General features: G+C 46.0%; 1 protein-coding gene across 1 annotated transcript in view; it reads left to right on the top strand.

The window, feature by feature from the left end:
- The first annotated feature begins 1,056 nt into the window (after positions 1–1,056).
- Positions 1,057–21,460, top strand: part of mtr (5-methyltetrahydrofolate-homocysteine methyltransferase) — a 67,520-nt gene continuing 47,116 nt past the window's right edge. Inside the window, exons 1-11 of the mRNA XM_064933254.1 lie at positions 1,057–1,241; positions 2,317–2,537; positions 3,749–3,838; positions 5,312–5,381; positions 5,539–5,631; positions 13,354–13,460; positions 13,648–13,707; positions 14,499–14,593; positions 18,794–18,894; positions 19,012–19,073; positions 20,363–20,430. Of these exons, the coding sequence (XP_064789326.1) occupies positions 1,205–1,241; positions 2,317–2,537; positions 3,749–3,838; positions 5,312–5,381; positions 5,539–5,631; positions 13,354–13,460; positions 13,648–13,707; positions 14,499–14,593; positions 18,794–18,894; positions 19,012–19,073; positions 20,363–20,430 (1,004 nt within the window). The 5' untranslated portion in view covers positions 1,057–1,204. The remainder of the gene's footprint in view (positions 1,242–2,316; positions 2,538–3,748; positions 3,839–5,311; positions 5,382–5,538; positions 5,632–13,353; positions 13,461–13,647; positions 13,708–14,498; positions 14,594–18,793; positions 18,895–19,011; positions 19,074–20,362; positions 20,431–21,460) is intronic.

A 21,460-nucleotide genomic window follows, 5' to 3' on the forward strand; every position in this document is an offset into this window, starting at 1 on the left:
ATTATAATCCCCCCAGGCTACATTATAATCCATCCAGGCTACATTATAATCCCCCCAGGCTACATTATAATCCCCCCAGGCTACATTATAATCCACCCAGGCTTCCAGTATGTCAGAACTGCAGTACTATTTATTGTCAAAACGAGTGAAAACTTGGGTTTCGTGATTAGAATCGAGTCAAGTTACCCCTAAAGGCTCATTTTGAGTCAGTCTAGCGTTTCTCCCCATTAATGTTTTGTGTAAAGCTTGGGGGAGGGGAAGCTGATCCGAGGTCTGTACCTCGGGGAAACTTTCACCCCGGAGCCTCATGATATGGCAGAAACGAGGGTGTGTTGATGCCAGAAACAAAATAATATAACTGTAAAAGAACTGTTTTGTCTGGGTAAAACTACAACATTAGTCCCCTCGGCAGCCGGTGTGGAGTCTGGAGTTATGAAGCGTTCCGAGTGTACGGCAAACGAGCAGAAAATAAACTCTGTGATTAAAACGTTTTGGTTGTTTTTCTTCTGTTTTGCTGGACGTTCTGAATATCCGAGTGATACCTGTCGATTACGGCACAATACAGGCAGATGGACTTTTTGATTCTTTTAGGACATGTTTTTTTCCGCCCAGGTTTTACTTTCTAGGTTTTGTGAAGTAACGAATAAAATAACATCAATCGAAATCAATACATTTTCAGACATGATTTTAAACGCCTTGTTTAAATAAAAGGCTTTGTAATCTGTGTCAAACCAGCGTTCCCTTTCAGAGAGCTGACACCTACAACATGTAACCAGATAGGTACGGGCACGTCATATCGATGTAATTCTTCTCCTGGAAGGACCTGAATGTTGCTCAATCAAACCTGCGCCTGCGTGGTTCTGCAGCGTGTGGTTCTGCCTGCGTGGTTCCGCAGCGTGCAGCGTGGTTCCGCAGCGTGCAGCGTGGTTCCACCTGCGTGGTTCCGCAGCGTGCAGCGTGGTTCCGTAGCGTGCAGCGTGGTGCCACCTGCGTGGTATCACAGCGTGCAGCGTAGTTCCGCAGCGTGCAGCGTGGTTCCACCTGCGTGGTTGTGCCGCTCCTCCACGCCAGACGGAGGAAAGTGATTTAAGGACATTGAGTTGACAAGCGGCCGCCGGTAGGGTCAGTGTGGGTTGCTCTCTTCAGGCACTTTTTGTTCCTTTGCAGTGAAAACAAGCAAAAGAAGAAGAAGAATTACAACGCCATGGCTCCTACAATATATGAGAGTTCATCAACAAAAGGTAAACGTTTGCAACTTCCTGGTTTAATATTTAGCTCGATATGAGCTGGCTGCCTAGCAGCTGTCAATGACTGGCTAGATAGTTGCAGTTGGTTAGTTAGCTACATATCCACGTCAATTAACGGTCGACATTTTCCCATCCAGCAACCCGAAATGCCAAACGTTTTTATTTATTCATAGAGAGATAGATAGATAGATATATAGACAGCAACATAGCGAGTTAGTCAACATGTGCTGTCTGCATGTTCCCCTGCCTGGTAGAGGAACGTTAGCGAAACACCGGCAGAGAGATAGATCGTAACTTGGGTCACAATGTCTTGACACTAAACGTTTCTAAACCTCACGGAAACGAAACCTGCATTTATCCAATAGACACTCTGGTGTTATTTGTAAAACTCGAGTTGAACTGAATTTGTAGAATATATAAACTCTCGTTTTAGTTGCAAAACGTGTAACTACTGTTTCCATTGGACAAATTCCTGTAAGTCTTATCCCCGTTCCGTTTGTTTCCATTTTAAGAAAAGTTTTTACAACTGAACAGGCGTAATGAATACACCCCAGCTGGCCTGACACGTGTAAACCACTTCCCTGTAAACATGCGAGTTGACTAACATCTCCATCTCGGTAATGGACAACTGGTGGGCCTTTTGTAGATCAACCCCCCTCCACATAAATATTATTATATATATATACAGTACCAGTCAAGCGTGGGGACACACCTACTCATTCCAGGGTTTTTCTTTATTTGATTTCTTACTATTTTCTACATTGTAGAATAATAGTGAAGACATCAAAACTATGAAATAACACATGTAGTAACCAAAAAAGTGTAAAACAAATCAAACTATATTTGAGAGATTCTTCAAAGTAGCCACCCTTTACCTTAAATGACAGCCTGGCATTCTCTCAACCAGTTTATAGAACCATATTAACAAGTAATATGCTAACTGCAGACCTGCCTTAGAGGTTGAGCTCAGGGAGCTCTTGGAGAAGAGGATCATGATACTAGATGGAGGGATGGGAACATATTTAACATGTCATAATCATATTACCATGTAATATGTTGCATACCTCAGGTAGTGGCCCTAGCAGACCTGCCCTAGAGGCTGAGCTCAGGGAGCTGTTGGGGCAGAGGATCATGATACTAGATGGAGGGATGGGCACCATGATCCAGGAGAGGCGATTGGAGGAGGAGCATTTCAGGGGGGAGGAGTTTAAAGACCACACCCACAGCCTGAAGGGCAACAACGACCTGCTGAGCATCACACAGAGTGATGTCATCTACAATATACACAAGGTATGGTGATGTCACCTACAACATACACAAGGTACGGTGATGTCACCTACAACATACACAAGGTACGGTGATGTCACCTACAATATACACAAGGTACGGTGATGTCATCTACAATATACACAAGGTACGGTGATGTCATCTACAATATACACAAGGTACGGTGATGTCACCTACAACATACACAAGGTACGGTGATGTCACCTACAATATACACAAGGTACGGTGATGTCACCTACAACATACACAAGGTCCGGTCAGTGGAGTTAAAGAGTGGTCCACGTTATCCAGGACAGCAACACACCAGAAGGTTGCAAGTTCAAATCCCCGAGCGGACAAGGTAAAAATCTGTCGTTCTGCCCCGGAACAAGGCAGTTAACCCAGTGTTCCCCGGAACAAGGCAGTTAACCCAGTGTTCCCCGGAACAAGGCAGTTAACCCAGTGTTCCCCGGAACAAGGCAGTTAACCCAGTGTTCCCCGGAACCAGGCAGTTAACCCACTGTTCCCCTGAACAAGGCAGTTAACCCACTGTTCCCCGGAACAAGGCAGTTAACCCACTGTTCCCCGGAACAAGGCAGTTAACCCACTGTTCCCCGGAACAAGGCAGTTAACCCACTGTTCCCCGGAACAAGGCAGTTAACCCACTGTTCCCCGGAACAAGGCAGTTAACCCACTGTTCCCCGGAACAAGGCAGTTAACCCACTGTTCCCCTGAACCAGGCAGTTAACCCACTGTTCCCCTGAACAAGGCAGTTAACCCAGTGTTCCCCTGAACAAGGCAGTTAACCCACTGTTCCCCTGAACAAGGCAGTTAACCCACTGTTCCCCTGAACAAGGCAGTTAACCCACTGCTCCCCTGAACAAGACAGTTAACCCACTGTTCCCCTGAACAAGGCAGTTAACCCACTGTTCCCCTGAACAAGGCAGTTTAACCCACTGTTCCCCTGAACAAGGCAGTTAACCCAATGTTCCCCGGAACAAGGCAGTTAAGTTACGCCCTAGTAATAATTAACCTGCACCTAGAATTGTTGATCTGTCATTGAGACATGTTTCCGGTCTTTTTGTGGGAGAGAGAGACGGACGGGATGAGATGACCCCTTTTTGATTGGTGAAATGCTGCTGCGTGGATAAGCATTGACACTCCTCTCTTGTGTTTGTTCCTAGGAATACCTGCTGGCTGGGACAGACATCATTGACTCTTGTGCTTGTTCCTAGGAATACCTGCTGGCCGGGGCAGACATCATTGAGACCAACACTTTCAGTAGCACCTGTATCGCCCAGGCCGACTACGGACTGGGACACTTGGTAAGAGAACGGGACAGTGGGGCGGTCTGTAGAATAACACTCCGATGACCAATCAGAAGCTGTTATCGCAATATCAGATCACCAATCAGAAGCTGTTATCACAACATCAGATCACCAATCAGAAGCTGTTATCACAATATCTAATCACCAATCAAAAGCTATTATCACAACATCAGATTTCCAATCAGAAGCTGTTATTGCAATATCAGATCACCAATCAAAAGCTGTTATCACAATATCATATCACCAATAAAAAGCTGTTATCTCAACATTAGATCACATGTAGTCAGTCAGGGATAGGTTCCCGATGATGGAATCTATATGTTTAAAGTAATGACTAAATAATTCCACCCTGAAACCATATAATTGTATGAAATGTATTAGAATCATAAAACTATAATCTGATGACGTGTGTAGTTTTAGTTAGAGTTAGAAAAAGAACATTGGGCTCTTTTTTTTAGTATGTAAGCAGGGTGCATGTAGGAAACAAATGATAAGAGGAGCGATCGACAGACGAGTTGTATTACCGCGTTCCTTACAGTACATTCTGTCTCCACCCGTGGAGGGGAGAAGCTGTTAGGCTTGTGGAACCATTATGAAACATGTTGCAGATTAAAGAAACAATGTATCTGTGTAGTGGAACCATTATGAAACATGTTGCAGATTAAAGAAACAATGTATCTGTGTAGTGGAAAAACACTGACTGTCTGAGCAAGGCGGAGCTTGAGATTTGAACTTGTGTGTGTGTGTTATAAAGACTGCGTTTTGCATTTTTGATTTCAGAACTTTACGGACTTTTTGCATAGTCTGAGTCTTTGCCTAATTATTATTAAACCCAGGGTCTTACAAACCTCGGGGTCAAAGTTTAAATAAGTTATTGTCATTGGGATTGAAAATTCTCGTGACAGTTTGGTCCTTTGAGCCGGATTTCCATATCTTTTTCTGTCGTTCCATGGAGACACCGAAAACATGCATGAGTGGATGAAATATCTGTAGATTAAAGACCTGGCCCCTTTCTGAGGGGTCTTTACAGGCCGGTGGCGAACTGGTGCACGACAGAAACGGTGACGAGATCCAACCTACATTAAAATTCTCGTGACAGTTCCTTAAAGGTGACTTGACACAATACATGTTTCACTCACTCATTCAGGTTGTTTAACTCCCTGATGTTTTCCCAGGCTTATCGTATGAACAAGGTATCAGCAGAGGGTTGTTTGACTCCCTGATGTTTTCCCAGGCTTATCGTATGAACAAGGTATCAGCAGAGGGTTGTTTGACTCCCTGATGTTTTCCCAGGCTTATCGTATGAACAAGGTATCAGCAGAGGGTTGTTTGACTCCCTGATGTTTTCCCAGGCTTATCGTATGAACAAGGTATCAGCAGAGGGTTGTTTAACTCCCTGATGTTTTCCCAGGCTTATCGTATGAACAAGGTATCAGCAGAGGGTTGTTTGACTCCCTGATGTTTTCCCAGGCTTATCGTATGAACAAGGTGTCAGCAGAAATAGCCAGGAAAGCAGCAGATGACATCACCAACCAAACAGGTCAGCTGATCGTCATTGGAGGGAAAAAAAACCTATTTGACGTTGACAACATTGTGTGTAATAGATGTGTATTATCGTGTTTGTCATGACAACATTGTGTGTAATAGGTGTGTATTTCTGTGTTTGTAACTCACAAACCTTTGTTTTTTATTACCAGGGTGTAAGAGATACGTGGCGGGCGCCGTGGGCCCCACCAATAAAACCCTGTCTGTGTCTCCCTCAGTGGAAAGACCAGACTTCAGGAACGTCAGTAAGAGAACAGCTTGTTGTTTTAGGCTTATTCCTTCTCTTTCTACTGATGTCACTGCAAAGGGGCAGAATGGCAGGTGTTTTTAGAGCCCTGACAGTGGTGACATGTCACTACAGACCTACACTATGTATCTGTTACCCTCTCGGACCTACACTATGTATCTGTTACCCTCTCGGACCTACACTATGTATCTGTTACCCTCTCAGACCTACACTATGTATCTGTTACCCTCTCAGACCTACACTATGTATCTGTTACCCTCTCGGACCTACACTATGTATCTGTTACCCTCTCAGACCTACACTATGTATCTGTTACCCTCTCAGACCTACACTATGTATCTGTTACCCTCTCACACCTACACTATGTATCTGTTACCCTCTCAGACCTACACTATGTATCTGTTACCCTCTCAGACCTACACTATGTATCTGTTACCCTCTCGGACCTACACTATGTATCTGTTACCCTCTCAGACCTACACTATGTATCTGTTACCCTCTCAGACCTACACTATGTATCTGTTACCCTCTTAGACCTACACTATGTATCTGTTACCCCCTCAGACCTACACTATGTATCTGTTACCCTCTCGGACCTACACTATGTATCTGTTACCCTCTCGGGTCTACACTATGTATCTGTTACCCTCTCAGACCTACACTATGTATCTGTTACCCTCTCAGACCTACACTATGTATCTGTTACCCTCTCAGACCTACACTATGTATCTGTTACCCTCTCAGGGTCTATAAGGCCTCTCGGACCTACACTATGTATCTGTTACCCTCTCAGACCTACACTATGTATCTGTTACCCTATCGGACCTACACTATGTATCTGTTACCCTCTCGGACCTACACTATGTATCTGTTACCCTCTCAGACCTACACTATGTATCTGTTACCCTCTCAGACCTACACTATGTATCTGTTACCCTCTCGGACCTACACTATGTATCTGTTACCCTCTCAGACCTACACTATGTATCTGTTACCCTCTCAGGGTCTATAAGGCCTCTCGGACCTACACTATGTATCTGTTACCCTCTCAGACCTACACTATGTATCTGTTACCCTCTCAGACCTACACTATGTATCTGTTACCCTCTCGGACCTACACTATGTATCTGTTACCCTCTCAGACCTACACTATGTATCTGTTACCCTCTCAGACCTACACTATGTATCTGTTACCCTCTCAGACCTACACTATGTATCTGTTACCCTCTCAGGGTCTATAAGGCCTCTCAGACCTACACTATGTATCTGTTACCCTCTCAGACCTACACTATGTATCTGTTACCCTCTCAGACCTACACTATGTATCTGTTACCCTCTCAGGGTCTATAAGGCCTCTCGGACCTACACTATGTATCTGTTACCCTCTCAGACCTACACTATGTATCTGTTACCCTCTCAGGGTCTATAAGGCCTCTCAGACCTACACTATGTATCTGTTACCCTCTCAGGGTCTATAAGGCCTCTCGGACCTACACTATGTATCTGTTACCCTCTCAGGGTCTATAAGGCCTCTCGGACCTACACTATGTATCTGTTACCCCCTCAGACCTACACTATGTATCTGTTACCCCCTCAGACCTACACGATGTATCTGTTACCCTATCAGGGTCTATAAGGCCTCTCGGACCTACACTATGTATCTGTTACCCTCTCAGACCTACACTATGTATCTGTTACCCTCTCAGACCTACACTATGTATCTGTTACCCCCTCAGACCTACACTATGTATCTGTTACCCTCTCAGACCTACACTATGTATCTGTTACCCCCTCAGACCTACACTATGTATCTGTTACCCTCTCAGACCTACACTATGTATCTGTTACCCTCTCAGACCTACACTATGTATCTGTTACCCTCTCAGACCTACACTATGTATCTGTTACCCTCAGACCTACACTATGTATCTGTTACCCTCTCAGACCTACACTATGTATCTGTTACCCTCTCAGACCTACACTATGTATCTGTTACCCTCTCAGACCTACACTATGTATCTGTTACCCTCTCAGACCTACACGATGTATCTGTTACCCCCTCAGACCTACACGATGTATCTGTTACCCCCTCAGACCTACACTATGTATCTGTTACCCTCTCAGACCTACACTATGTATCTGTTACCCTCTCAGACCTACACTATGTATCTGTTACCCTCAGACCTACACTATGTATCTGTTACCCCCTCAGACCTACACTATGTATCTGTTACCCCCTCAGACCTACACTATGTATCTGTTACCCTCTCAGACCTACAATATGTATCTGTTACCCTCTCAGACCTACACGATGTATCTGTTACCCTCTCAGACCTACACTATGTATCTGTTACCCTCTCAGACCTACACTATGTATCTGTTACCCTCTCAGACCTACACGGTGTATCTGTTACCCTCTCAGACCTACACGGTGTATCTGTTACCCTCAGACCTACACTATGTATCTGTTACCCTCTCAGACCTACACGATGTATCTGTTACCCTCTCAGACCTACACTATGTATCTGTTACCCTCTCAGACCTACACGATGTACCTGTTACCCTCTCAGACCTACACGGTGTATCTGTTACCCTCAGACCTACACTATGTATCTGTTACCCTCTCAGACCTACACGGTGTATCTGTTACCCTCTCAGACCTACACGGTGTATCTGTTACCCTCAGACCTACACGATGTATCTGTTACCCTCTCAGACCTACACGATGTATCTGTTACCCTCTCAGACCTACACGATGTATCTGTTACCCTCTCAGACCTACACGATGTATCTGTTACCCTCTCAGACCTACACTATGTATCTGTTACCCTCTCGGACCTACACTATGTATCTGTTACCCCCTCAGACCTACACTATGTATCTGTTACCCTCGGACCTACACTATGTATCTGTTACCCTCTCAGACCAACACTATGTATCTGTTACCCTCTCGGACCTACACTATGTATCTGTTACCCTCAGACCTACACTATGTATCTGTTACCCTCAGACCTACACTATGTATCTGTTACCCTCTCAGACCTACACTATGTATCTGTTACCCTCTCAGACCTACACTATGTATCTGTTACCCTCTCGGACCTACACTATGTATCTGTTACCCCCTCAGACCTACACTATGTATCTGTTACCCTCTCAGACCTACACTATGTATCTGTTACCCTCTCAGACCTACACTATGTATCTGTTACCCTCTCAGACCTACACGATGTATCTGTTACCCCCTCAGACCTACACTATGTATCTGTTACCCTCTCAGACCTACACTATGTATCTGTTACCCTCTCAGACCTACACTATGTACCTGTTACCCTCTCAGACCTACACTATGTACCTGTTACCCTCTCAGACCTACACTATGTATCTGTTACCCTCTCAGACCTACACCATGTATCTGTTACCCTCTCAGACCTACACCATGTATCTGTTACCCTCTCAGACCTACACTATGTATCTGTTACCCTCTCAGGGTCTATAAGGCCTCTCGGACCTACACTATGTATCTGTTACCCTCTCGGACCTACACTATGTATCTGTTACCCTCTCAGACCTACACTATGTATCTGTTACCCCCTCAGACCTACACTATGTATCTGTTACCCCCTCAGACCTACACTATGTATCTGTTACCCCCTCAGACCTACACTATGTATCTGTTACCCTCTCAGACCTACACTATGTATCTGTTACCCTCTCAGACCTACACTATGTATCTGTTACCCTCTCAGACCTACACTATGTATCTGTTACCCTCTCAGACCTACACTATGTATCTGTTACCCTCTCAGACCTACACTATGTATCTGTTACCCTCTCGGACCTACACTATGTATCTGTTACCCTCTCAGACCTACACTATGTATCTGTTACCCTCTCAGACCTACACCATGTATCTGTTACCCTCTCAGACCTACACCATGTATCTGTTACCCTCTCAGACCTACACTATGTATCTGTTACCCTCTCAGGGTCTATAAGGCCTCTCGGACCTACACTATGTATCTGTTACCCTCTCAGACCTACACCATGTATCTGTTACCCTCTCAGACCTACACCATGTATCTGTTACCCTCTCAGACCTACACTATGTATCTGTTACCCTCTCAGGGTCTATAAGGCCTCTCGGACCTACACTATGTATCTGTTACCCTCTCGGACCTACACCATGTATCTGTTACCCTCTCAGACCTACACTATGTATCTGTTACCCTCTCAGACCTACACCATGTATCTGTTACCCTCTCAGACCTACACTATGTATCTGTTACCCTCTTAGACCTACACTATGTATCTGTTACCCTCTCAGGGTCTATAAGGCCTCTCGGACCTACACTATGTATCTGTTACCCTCTCAGACCTACACTATGTATCTGTTACCCTCAGACCTACACGATGTATCTGTTACCCTCTCAGACCTACACGATGTATCTGTTACCCTCTCAGACCTACACGATGTATCTGTTACCCTCTCAGACCTACACGATGTATCTGTTACCCTCTCAGACCTACACGATGTATCTGTTACCCTCTCAGACCTACACTATGTATCTGTTACCCTCTCAGACCTACACTATGTATCTGTTACCCTCTCAGACCTACACTATGTATCTGTTACCCTCTCACACCAACACTATGTATCTGTTACCCTCTCGGACCTACACTATGTATCTGTTACCCTCTCGGACCTACACTATGTATCTGTTACCCTCTCAGACCTACACTATGTATCTGTTACCCTCTCAGGGTCTATAAGGCCTCTCGGACCTACACTATGTATCTGTTACCCTCTCAGGGTCTATAAGGCCTCTCGGACCTACACTATGTATCTGTTACCCTCAGACCTACACTATGTATCTGTTACCCTCAGACCTACACCATGTATCTGTTACCCTCTCAGACCTACACCATGTATCTGTTACCCTCTCAGACCTACACGATGTATCTGTTACCCTCAGACCTACACTATGTATCTGTTACCCTCTCAGACCTACACTATGTATCTGTTACCCTCTCAGACCTACACCATGTATCTGTTACCCCCTCAGACCTACACGGTGTATCTGTTACCCTCTCGGACCTACACTATGTATCTGTTACCCTCTCAGACCTACACTATGTATCTGTTACCCTCTCAGACCTACACTATGTATCTGTTACCCTCTCGGACCTACACTATGTATCTGTTACCCTCTCAGACCTACACTATGTATCTGTTACCCTCTCGGACCTACACTATGTATCTGTTACCCTCTCGGACCTACACTATGTATCTGTTACCCTCTCAGACCTACACTATGTATCTGTTACCCTCTCAGACCAACACTATGTATCTGTTACCCTCTCGGACCTACACTATGTATCTGTTACCCTCTCAGACCTACACTATGTATCTGTTACCCTCTCAGACCTACACTATGTATCTGTTACCCTCTCAGACCAACACTATGTATCTGTTACCCTCTCGGACCTACACTATGTATCTGTTACCCTCTCAGGGTCTATAAGGCCTCTCGGACCTACACTATGTATCTGTTACCCTCTCAGACCTACACGATGTATCTGTTACCCTCTCGGACCTACACTATGAATCTGTTACCCTCTCAGACCTACACTATGTATCTGTTACCCTCTCGGACCTACACTATGTATCTGTTACCCTCTCAGACCTACACTATGTATCTGTTACCCCCTCAGACCTACACTATGTATCTGTTACCCTCTCAGACCTACACTATGTATCTGTTACCCTCTCGGACCTACACTATGAATCTGTTACCCTCTCAGACCTACACTATGAATCTGTTACCCTCTCAGACCTACACTATGTATCTGTTACCCTCTCAGACCTACACGGTGTATCTGTTACCCTCTCAGGGTCTATAAGGCCTCTCGGACCTACACTATGTATCTGTTACCCTCTCAGACCTACACTATGTATCTGTTACCCTCTCAGACCTACACTATGTATCTGTTACCCTCTCAGACCTACACTATGTATCTGTTACCCTCTCAAACCTACACTATGTATCTGTTACCCTCTCAGACCTACACTATGTATCTGTTACCCCCTCAGACCTACACTATGTATCTGTTACCCTCTCAGACCTACACTATGTATCTGTTACCCTCTCGGACCTACACTATGTATCTGTTACCCTCTCAGACCTACACCATGTATCTGTTACCCTCTCGGACCTACACTATGTATCTGTTACCCTCTCGGACCTACACTATGTATCTGTTACCCTCTCAGACCTACACTATGTATCTGTTACCCTCTCAGACCTACACTATGTATCTGTTACCCTCTCAGACCTACACGATGTATCTGTTACCCTCTCAGACCTACACTATGTATCTGTTACCCTCTCAGACCTACACTATGTATCTGTTACCCTCTCAGACCTACACTATGTATCTGTTACCCTCTCAGACCTACACTATGTATCTGTTACCCCCTCAGACCTACACTATGTATCTGTTACCCCCTCAGACCTACACTATGTATCTGTTACCCCCTCAGACCTACACTATGTATCTGTTACCCTCTCAGACCTACACTATGTATCTGTTACCCTCTCAGACCTACACTATGTATCTGTTACCCTCTCAGACCTACACTATGTATCTGTTACCCTCTCAGACCTACACTATGTATCTGTTACCCTCTCGGACCTACACGATGTATCTGTTACCCTCTCAGGGTCTATAAGGCCTCTCGGACCTACACTATGTATCTGTTACCCTCTCGGACCTACACTATGTATCTGTTACCCTCTCAGACCTACACTATGTATCTGTTACCCTCTTAGACCTACACTATGTATCTGTTACCCCCTCAGACCTACACTATGTATCTGTTACCCTCTCAGACCTACACTATGTATCTGTTACCCTCTCAGACCTACAATATGTATCTGTTACCCTCTCGGACCTACACTATGTATCTGTTACCCTCTCAGACCTACACTATGTATCTGTTACCCTCTCAGACCTACACTATATATCTGTTACCCTCTCAGGGTCTATAAGGCCTCTCGGACCTACACTATGTATCTGTTACCCCCTCAGACCTACACGATGTATCTGTTACCCCCTCAGACCTACACTATGTATCTGTTACCCTCTCAGACCTACACTATGTATCTGTTACCCTCTCAGACCTACACTATGTATCTGTTACCCTCTCAGGGTCTATAAGGCCTCTCGGACCTACACTATGTATCTGTTACCCTCTCGGACCTACACTATGTATCTGTTACCCTCAGACCTACACTATGTATCTGTTACCCTCTCAGGGTCTATAAGGCCTCTCGGACCTACACTATGTATCTGTTACCCCCTCAGACCTACACTATGTATCTGTTACCCTCTCAGACCTACACTATGTATCTGTTACCCTCTCACACCAACACTATGTATCTGTTACCCTCTCGGACCTACACTATGTATCTGTTACCCTCTCAGACCTACACTATGTATCTGTTACCCTCTCAGACCTACACGATGTATCTGTTACCCTCTCAGACCTACACTATGTATCTGTTACCCTCTCAGACCTACACGATGTATCTGTTACCCTATCGGGTCTATAAAGCCTCTCAGGGGACTCTTGATGAACCATTGGTAACATCCAGAGTTGACAGTCCTCTCTCTGATGGTGCTACCGTGCTGAGTGGTCCTGTGTCTTCCCCCTCAGCCTTTGATGAGCTGGCTGAGGCCTACGCCGAGCAGGTCCGGGGTCTGTTGGATGGAGGAGCGGATATTATCATGGTGGAGACCATCTTTGACACGGCCAACGCCAAGGTACACCTTCTTCACTCGCTGTCTTCATCACTGACTGTCATCTAGTTTCTCTTCTTCACTCGCTGTCTTCATCACTGACTGTCATCTAGTTTCTATCAATGTGATTCTAGTTTTCCATACGTTTCCATACAATTGATCATAATCAATGTATCAATTCATTTTTTTTTATTTTTATCTTGTCATAAAGGCAGCACTGTTTGCTATCGACAAACTGTTTGAAGAGAGCTACGAACCAAGACCTATATTTGTAAGTATGAATTCTGTCTTTTTGTCAGTGTCTTGCCAGTATATTTCTGAGTTAAATGACCACTGTTAACAACCACTGTGATCTCGCGCTAGACGAAGCTAATTGAGGCTGCTAGCCATAACGGTACTGTGCTTCTCACCGTCCTACAGTTAGCTAAAGAGGCTAATTGAGGCTGCTAGCCATAACGTTACTGTGCTTCTCACCGTCCCACAGTTAGCTAACGAAGCTAATTGAGGCTAGCCATAACGTTACTGTGCTTCTCACCGTCCTACAGTTAGCTAACGAGGCAAATTGAGGCTGCTAGCCATAACGTTACTATGCTTCTCACCGTCCTACAGTTAGCTAACGAAGCTAATTGAGGCTAGCCATAACGTTACTGTGCTTCTCACCGTCCTACAGTTAGCTAACGAGGCTAATTGAGGCTGCTAGCCATAACGTTACTGTGCTTCTCACCGTCCTACAGTTAGCTAACGAGGCTAATTGAGGCTGCTAGCCATAACGTTACTGTGCTTCTCACCGTGCTACAGTTAGCTACACAAAACTCCATTCAGATTATATCCTAAACAGCAGCCTACATGTTGGCTTTGGTCGTTGTAGCCTTTTCTCGCTCTCAATTCACTTTTAATTCGGTAATTTCCATTCCTTCTTCCATTGATTTAGATGTCTCCCTAACTTGCTTGACCACACAAGCGGAGACGCAATCCAATTGTCTTTCTGTCTCCGCGGGAAGAGTCAGGATCAGAGCCTGAACTGGACTGAACTCTCTCAGGACAGATTGATTGTGTTTCTAGATATCAGGCACCATCGTGGACAGGAGTGGTCGAACTCTCTCAGGACAGACGGGAGAGGCCTTCGTCATCAGTGTGTCCCATGCCAAACCCCTCTGGTGAGTCATTACATTCTGCTTCAGGACTTCAATACTACCTTGTTGTTGTTGTCGTTGACTTCCACAGGTTTGTCCTCAAGTTTCTTGCTGTTTTATATTCAAATAAACTTCAGATCTGCTGGAGAGATTAATGGAATTTACAACATCTGACCTCATCAGACTGGGCCTCAATAGACTGATATCTGACCTCATCAGACTGGGCCTCAATAGACTGATATCTGACCTCATCAGACTGGGCCTCAATAGGCTGATATCTGACCTCATCAGACTGGGCCTCAATAGGCTGATATCTGACCTCATCAGACTGGGCCTCAATAGACTGATATCTGACCTCATCAGACTGGGCCTCAATAGGCTGATATCTGACCTCATCAGACTGGGCCTCAATAGGCTGATATCTGACCTCATCAGACTGGGCCTCAATAGGCTGATATCTGACCTCATCAGACTGGGCCTCAATAGGCTGATATCTGACCTCATCAGACTGGGCCTCAATAGGCTGATATCTGACCTCATCAGACTGGGCCTCAATAGACTGATATCTGACCTCATCAGACTGGGCCTCAATAGACTGATATCTGACCTCATCAGACTGGGCCTCAATAGGCTGATATCTGACCTCATCAGACTGGGCCTCAATAGACTGATATCTGACCTCATCAGACTGGGCCTCAATAGGCTGATATCTGACCTCATCAGACTGGGCCTCAATAGACTGATATCTGACCTCATCAGACTGGGCCTCAATAGACTGATATCTGACCTCATCAGACTGGGCCTCAATAGGCTGATATCTGACCTCATCAGACTGGGCCTCAATAGGCTGATATCTGACCTCATCAGACTGGGCCTCAATAGGCTGATATCTGACCTCATCAGACTGGGCCTCAATAGGCTGATATCTGACCTCATCAGACTGGGCCTCAATAGACTGATATCTGACCTCATCAGACTGGGCCTCAATAGACTGATATCTGACCTCATCAGACTGGGCCTCAATAGACTGATATCTGACCTCATCAGACTGGGCCTCAATAGACTGATATCTGACCTCATCAGACTGGGCCTCAATAGGCTGATATCTGACCTCATCAGACTGGGCCTCAATAGACTGATATCTGACCTCATCAGACTGGGCCTCAATAGGCTGATATCTGACCTCATCAGACTGGGCCTCAATAGGCTGATATCTGACCTCATCAGACTGGGCCTCAATAGGCTGATATCTGACCTCAACAGACTGGGCCTCAATAGGCTGATATCTGACCTCATCAGACTGGGCCTCAATAGACTGATATCTGACCTCATCAGACTGGGCCTCAATAGACTGATATCTGACCTCATCAGACTGGGCCTCAATAGACTGATATCTGACCTCATCAGACTGGGCCTCAATAGGCTGATATCTGACCTCATCAGACTGGGCCTCAATAGGCTGATATCTGACCTCATCAGACTGGGCCTCAATAGACTGATATCTGACCTCATCAGACTGGGCCTCAATAGGCTGATATCTGACCTCATCAGACTGGGCCTCAATAGACTGATATCTGACCTCATCAGACTGGGCCTCAATAGACTGATATCTGACCTCATCAGACTGGGCCTCAATAGACTGATATCTGACCTCATCAGACTGGGCCTCAATAGACTGATATCTGACCTCATCAGACTGGGCCTCAATAGGCTGATATCTGACCTCATCAGACTGGGCCTCAATAGACTGATATCTGACCTCATCAGACTGGGCCTCAATAGACTGATATCTGACCTCATCAGACTGGGCCTCAATAGGCTGATATCTGACCTCATCAGACTGGGCCTCAATAGACTGATATCTGACCTCATCAGACTGGGCCTCAATAGGCTGATATCTGACCTCATCAGACTGGGCCTCAATAGGCTGATATCTGACCTCATCAGACTGGGCCTCAATAGGCTGATATCTGACCTCATCAGACTGGGCCTCAATAGGCTGATATCTGACCTCATCAGACTGGGCCTCAATAGACTGATATCTGACCTCATCAGACTGGGCCTCAATAGGCTGATATCTGACCTCATCAGACTGGGCCTCAATAGACTGATATCTGACCTCATCAGACTGGGCCTCAATAGGCTGATATCTGACCTCATCAGACCGGGCCTCAATAGGCTGATATCTGACCTCATCAGACTGGGCCTCAATAGACTGATATCTGACCTCATCAGACTGGGCCTCAATAGACTGATATCTGACCTCATCAGACTGGGCCTCAATAGGCTGATATCTGACCTCATCAGACTGGGCCTCAATAGACTGATATCTGACCTCATCAGACTGGGCCTCAATAGACTGATATCTGACCTCATCAGACTGGGCCTCAATAGGCTGATATCTGACCTCATCAGACTGGGCCTCAATAGGCTGATATCTGACCTCATCAGACTGGGCCTCAATAGACTGATATCTGACCTCATCAGACTGGGCCTCAATAGGCTGATATCTGACCTCATCAGACTGGGCCTCAATAGGCTGATATCTGACCTCATCAGACTGGGCCTCAATAGGCTGATATCTGACCTCATCAGACTGGGCCTCAATAGGCTGATATCTGACCTCATCAGACTGGGCCTCAATAGACTGATATCTGACCTCATCAGACTGGGCCTCAATAGGCTGATATCTGACCTCATCAGACTGGGCCTCAATAGGCTGATATCTGACCTCATCAGACTGGGCCTCAATAGACTGATATCTGACCTCATCAGACTGGGCCTCAATAGACTGATATCTGACCTCATCAGACTGGGCCTCAATAGGCTGATATCTGACCTCATCAGACTGGGCCTCAATAGGCTGATATCTGACCTCATCAGACTGGGCCTCAATAGACTGATATCTGACCTCATCAGACTGGGCCTCAATAGACTGATATCTGACCTCATCAGACTGGGCCTCAATAGACTGATATCTGACCTCATCAGACTGGGCCTCAATAGGCTGATATCTGACCTCATCAGACTGGGCCTCAATAGGCTGATATCTGACCTCATCAGACTAGGCCTCAATAGGCTGATATCTGACCTCATCAGACTGGGCCTCAATAGACTGATATCTGACCTCATCAGACTGGGTCTCAATAGGCTGATATCTGACCTCATCAGACTGGGCCTCAATAGGCTGATATCTGACCTCATCAGACTGGGCCTCAATAGACTGATATCTGACCTCATCAGACTGGGCCTCAATAGACTGATATCTGACCTCATCAGACTGGGCCTCAATAGACTGATATCTGACCTCATCAGACTGGGCCTCAATAGACTGATATCTGACCTCATCAGACTGGGCCTCAATAGGCTGATATCTGACCTCATCAGACTGGGCCTCAATAGGCTGATATCTGACCTCATCAGACTGGGCCTCAATAGACTGATATCTGACCTCATCAGACTGGGCCTCAATAGGCTGATATCTGACCTCATCAGACTGGGCCTCAATAGACTGATATCTGACCTCATCAGACTGGGCCTCAATAGGCTGATATCTGACCTCATCAGACTGGGCCTCAATGGGCTGATATCTGACCTCATCAGACAGGGTCTCAATAGACTGATATCTGACCTCATCAGACTGGGCCTCAATAGACTGATATCTGACCTCATCAGACTGGGCCTCAATAGACTGATATCTGACCTCATCAGACTGGGCCTCAATAGGCTGATATCTGACCTCATCAGACTGGGCCTCAATAGGCTGATATCTGACCTCATCAGACTGGGCCTCAATAGACTGATATCTGACCTCATCAGACTGGGCCTCAATAGGCTGATACCTGACCTCATCAGACTGGGCCTCAATAGACTGATATCTGACCTCATCAGACTGGGCCTCAATAGGCTGATATCTGACCTCATCAGACTGGGCCTCAATAGGCTGATATCTGACCTCATCAGACTGGGCCTCAATAGACTGATATCTGACCTCATCAGACTGGGCCTCAATAGACTGATATCTGACCTCATCAGACTGGGCCTCAATAGACTGATATCTGACCTCATCAGACTGGGCCTCAATAGGCTGATATCTGACCTCATCAGACTGGGCCTCAATAGACTGATATCTGACCTCATCAGACTGGGCCTCAATAGACTGATATCTGACCTCATCAGACTGGGTCTCAATAGACTGATATACAGTGTGTTCCTCTCTTCCAGTATTGGCCTTAACTGTGCCTTAGGAGCCACTGAGATGAGGCCTTTTATTCAGGCTATTGGGAAATGCACCACGGCTCACGTCTTATGCTACCCCAATGCAGGTAACCAGCACCCATCCGACCCCACTCACCCGACAACCTAGCATCTAGCAAGCTCACCTTTTCTTTGTGTGCTCACAACCAACGATCTGACGTTTTCACACACTCTGCTTGTTTCAGGTCTCCCCAATACGTTCGGTGGATACGATGAGACCCCGGAGTTGACTGCCTCACATTTAAAGGTGAACTTATCGATTTATAGCTTCAGCCAAATTAATAAATATCATACCCTTCCAAAATGCTAAACTCCCTTGTTATTGTAATGGTGAGAGGTTAGCATGTTTTAGGGGGTATGATATAAAATGCTAACCTCCCCTGTTATTGTAATGGTGAGAGGTTAGCATGTTTTAGGGGTTATGATATAAAATGCTAACATCTCCTGTTATTGTAATGGTGAGAGGTTAGCATGTTTTAGGGGGTATGATATAAAATGCTAACCTCCCCTGTTATTGTAATGGTGAGAGGTTAGCATGTCTTGGGGGTATGATATAAAATGCTAACATCTCCTGTTATTGTAATGGTGAGAGGTTAGCATGTTTTAGGGGGTATGATATAAAATGCTAACCTCCCCTGTTATTGTAATGGTGAGAGGTTAGCATGTTTTAGGGGGAATGATATAAAATGCTAACCTCCCCTGTTATTGTAATGGTGAGAGGTAAGCATGTTTTAGGGCTATGATATAAAATGCTAACCTCCCCTGTTATTGTAATGGTGAGAGGTTAGCATGTTTTAGGGGGAATGATATAAAATGCTAACCTCCCCTGTTATTGTAATGGTGAGAGGTTAGCATGTTTTAGGGCTATGATATAAAATGCTAACCTCCCCTGTTATTGTAATGGTGAAAGGTTAGCATGTTTTGATATAAAATGCTAACCTCCCCTGTTATTGTAATGGTGAGAGGTTAGCATGTTTTAGGGCTATGATATAAAATGCTAACCTCCCCTGTTATTGTAATGGTGAGAGGTTAGCATGTTTTAGGGGGTATGATGTGTGTCTGTAACTTTCTCAAGCATTATCATTCAGGATTATCCGTAACCATGGTAGCGTCCACATTAATGTAGAAGTGTTACGAAACACATTCTATTCTCCTTTTCACAATAAAAGTGAATCCAAAATGACACTATACATGATTTACCATTTGTTTCTATTGGGCAACCAAAACAAACAGCCAATACATCCAACACGTTTATAGAGTCACAGGTGTGATGTAATGATTGTGTGCCTGGTTTATGGGTCAAAATACTAAAGGTTTGACTACTTTAATACACAGTGGATTTGTCCCGATACTTTTGGTCCCCTAAAATGGGCGGGGGGGGACTATGTACAAAAAGGGCTGTAATTTCTAAACAGTTCACCCGATATGGATGAAAATACCCTCAAATGAAAGCTGACAGTCTGACCTTTGACCTCATAGTCATTGTATCATTACAGTTTCTATACACACTTGACTGACTGTCTCTTATTTGTGTAGGACTTTGCCACAGATGGTCTGGTGAATCTGGTTGGTGGATGCTGTGGGACGACTCCTGCACACATCAGGTGACCTGTCGTCTGCTCTGTCCTCTGACGCTAGCTACTGTCCAGCGATATAGGACGCGAGCTACTGTCCAGCGATATAGGACGCTAGCTACTGTCCAGCGATATAGGACGCGAGCTACTGTCCAGCGATATAGGACGCGAGCTACTGTCCAGCGATATAGGACGCGAGCCACTGTCCAGCGATATAGGACGCGAGCCACTGTCCAGCGATATAGGACGCGAGCCACTGTCCAGCGATATAGGACGCGAGCCACTGTCCAGCGATATAGGACGCGAGCCACTGTCCAGCGATATAGGACGCGAGCCACTGTCCAGCGATATAGGACGCGAGCCACTGTCCAGCGATATAGGACGCGAGCCACTGTCCAGCGATATAGGACGCGAGCCACTGTCCAGCGATATAGGACGCGAGCCACTGTCCAGCGATATAGGACGCGAGCCACTGTCCAGCGATATAGGACGCGAGCCACTGTCCAGCGATATAGGACGCGAGCCACTGTCCAGCGATATAGGACGCGAGCCACTGTCCAGCGATATAGGACGCGAGCCACTGTCCAGCGATATAGGACGCGAGCCACTGTCCAGCGATATAGGACGCGAGCCACTGTCCAGCGATATAGGACGCGAGCCACTGTCCAGCGATATAGGACGCGAGCCACTGTCCAGCGATATAGGACGCGAGCCACTGTCCAGCGATATAGGACGCGAGCCACTGTCCAGCGATATAGGACGCGAGCCACTGTCCAGCGATATAGGACGCGAGCCACTGTCCAGCGATATAGGACGCGAGCCACTGTCCAGCGATATAGGACGCGAGCCACTGTCCAGCGATATAGGACGCGAGCCACTGTCCAGCGATATAGGACGCGAGCCACTGTCCAGCGATATAGGACGCGAGCCACTGTCCAGCGATATAGGACGCGAGCCACTGTCCAGCGATATAGGACGCGAGCCACTGTCCAGCGATATAGGACGCGAGCCACTGTCCAGCGATATAGGACGCGAGCCACTGTCCAGCGATATAGGACGC

Source organism: Oncorhynchus masou, chromosome 24 (genome assembly GCF_036934945.1).
Source record: "Oncorhynchus masou masou isolate Uvic2021 chromosome 24, UVic_Omas_1.1, whole genome shotgun sequence".
Lineage (NCBI taxonomy): Eukaryota > Metazoa > Chordata > Actinopteri > Salmoniformes > Salmonidae > Oncorhynchus > Oncorhynchus masou.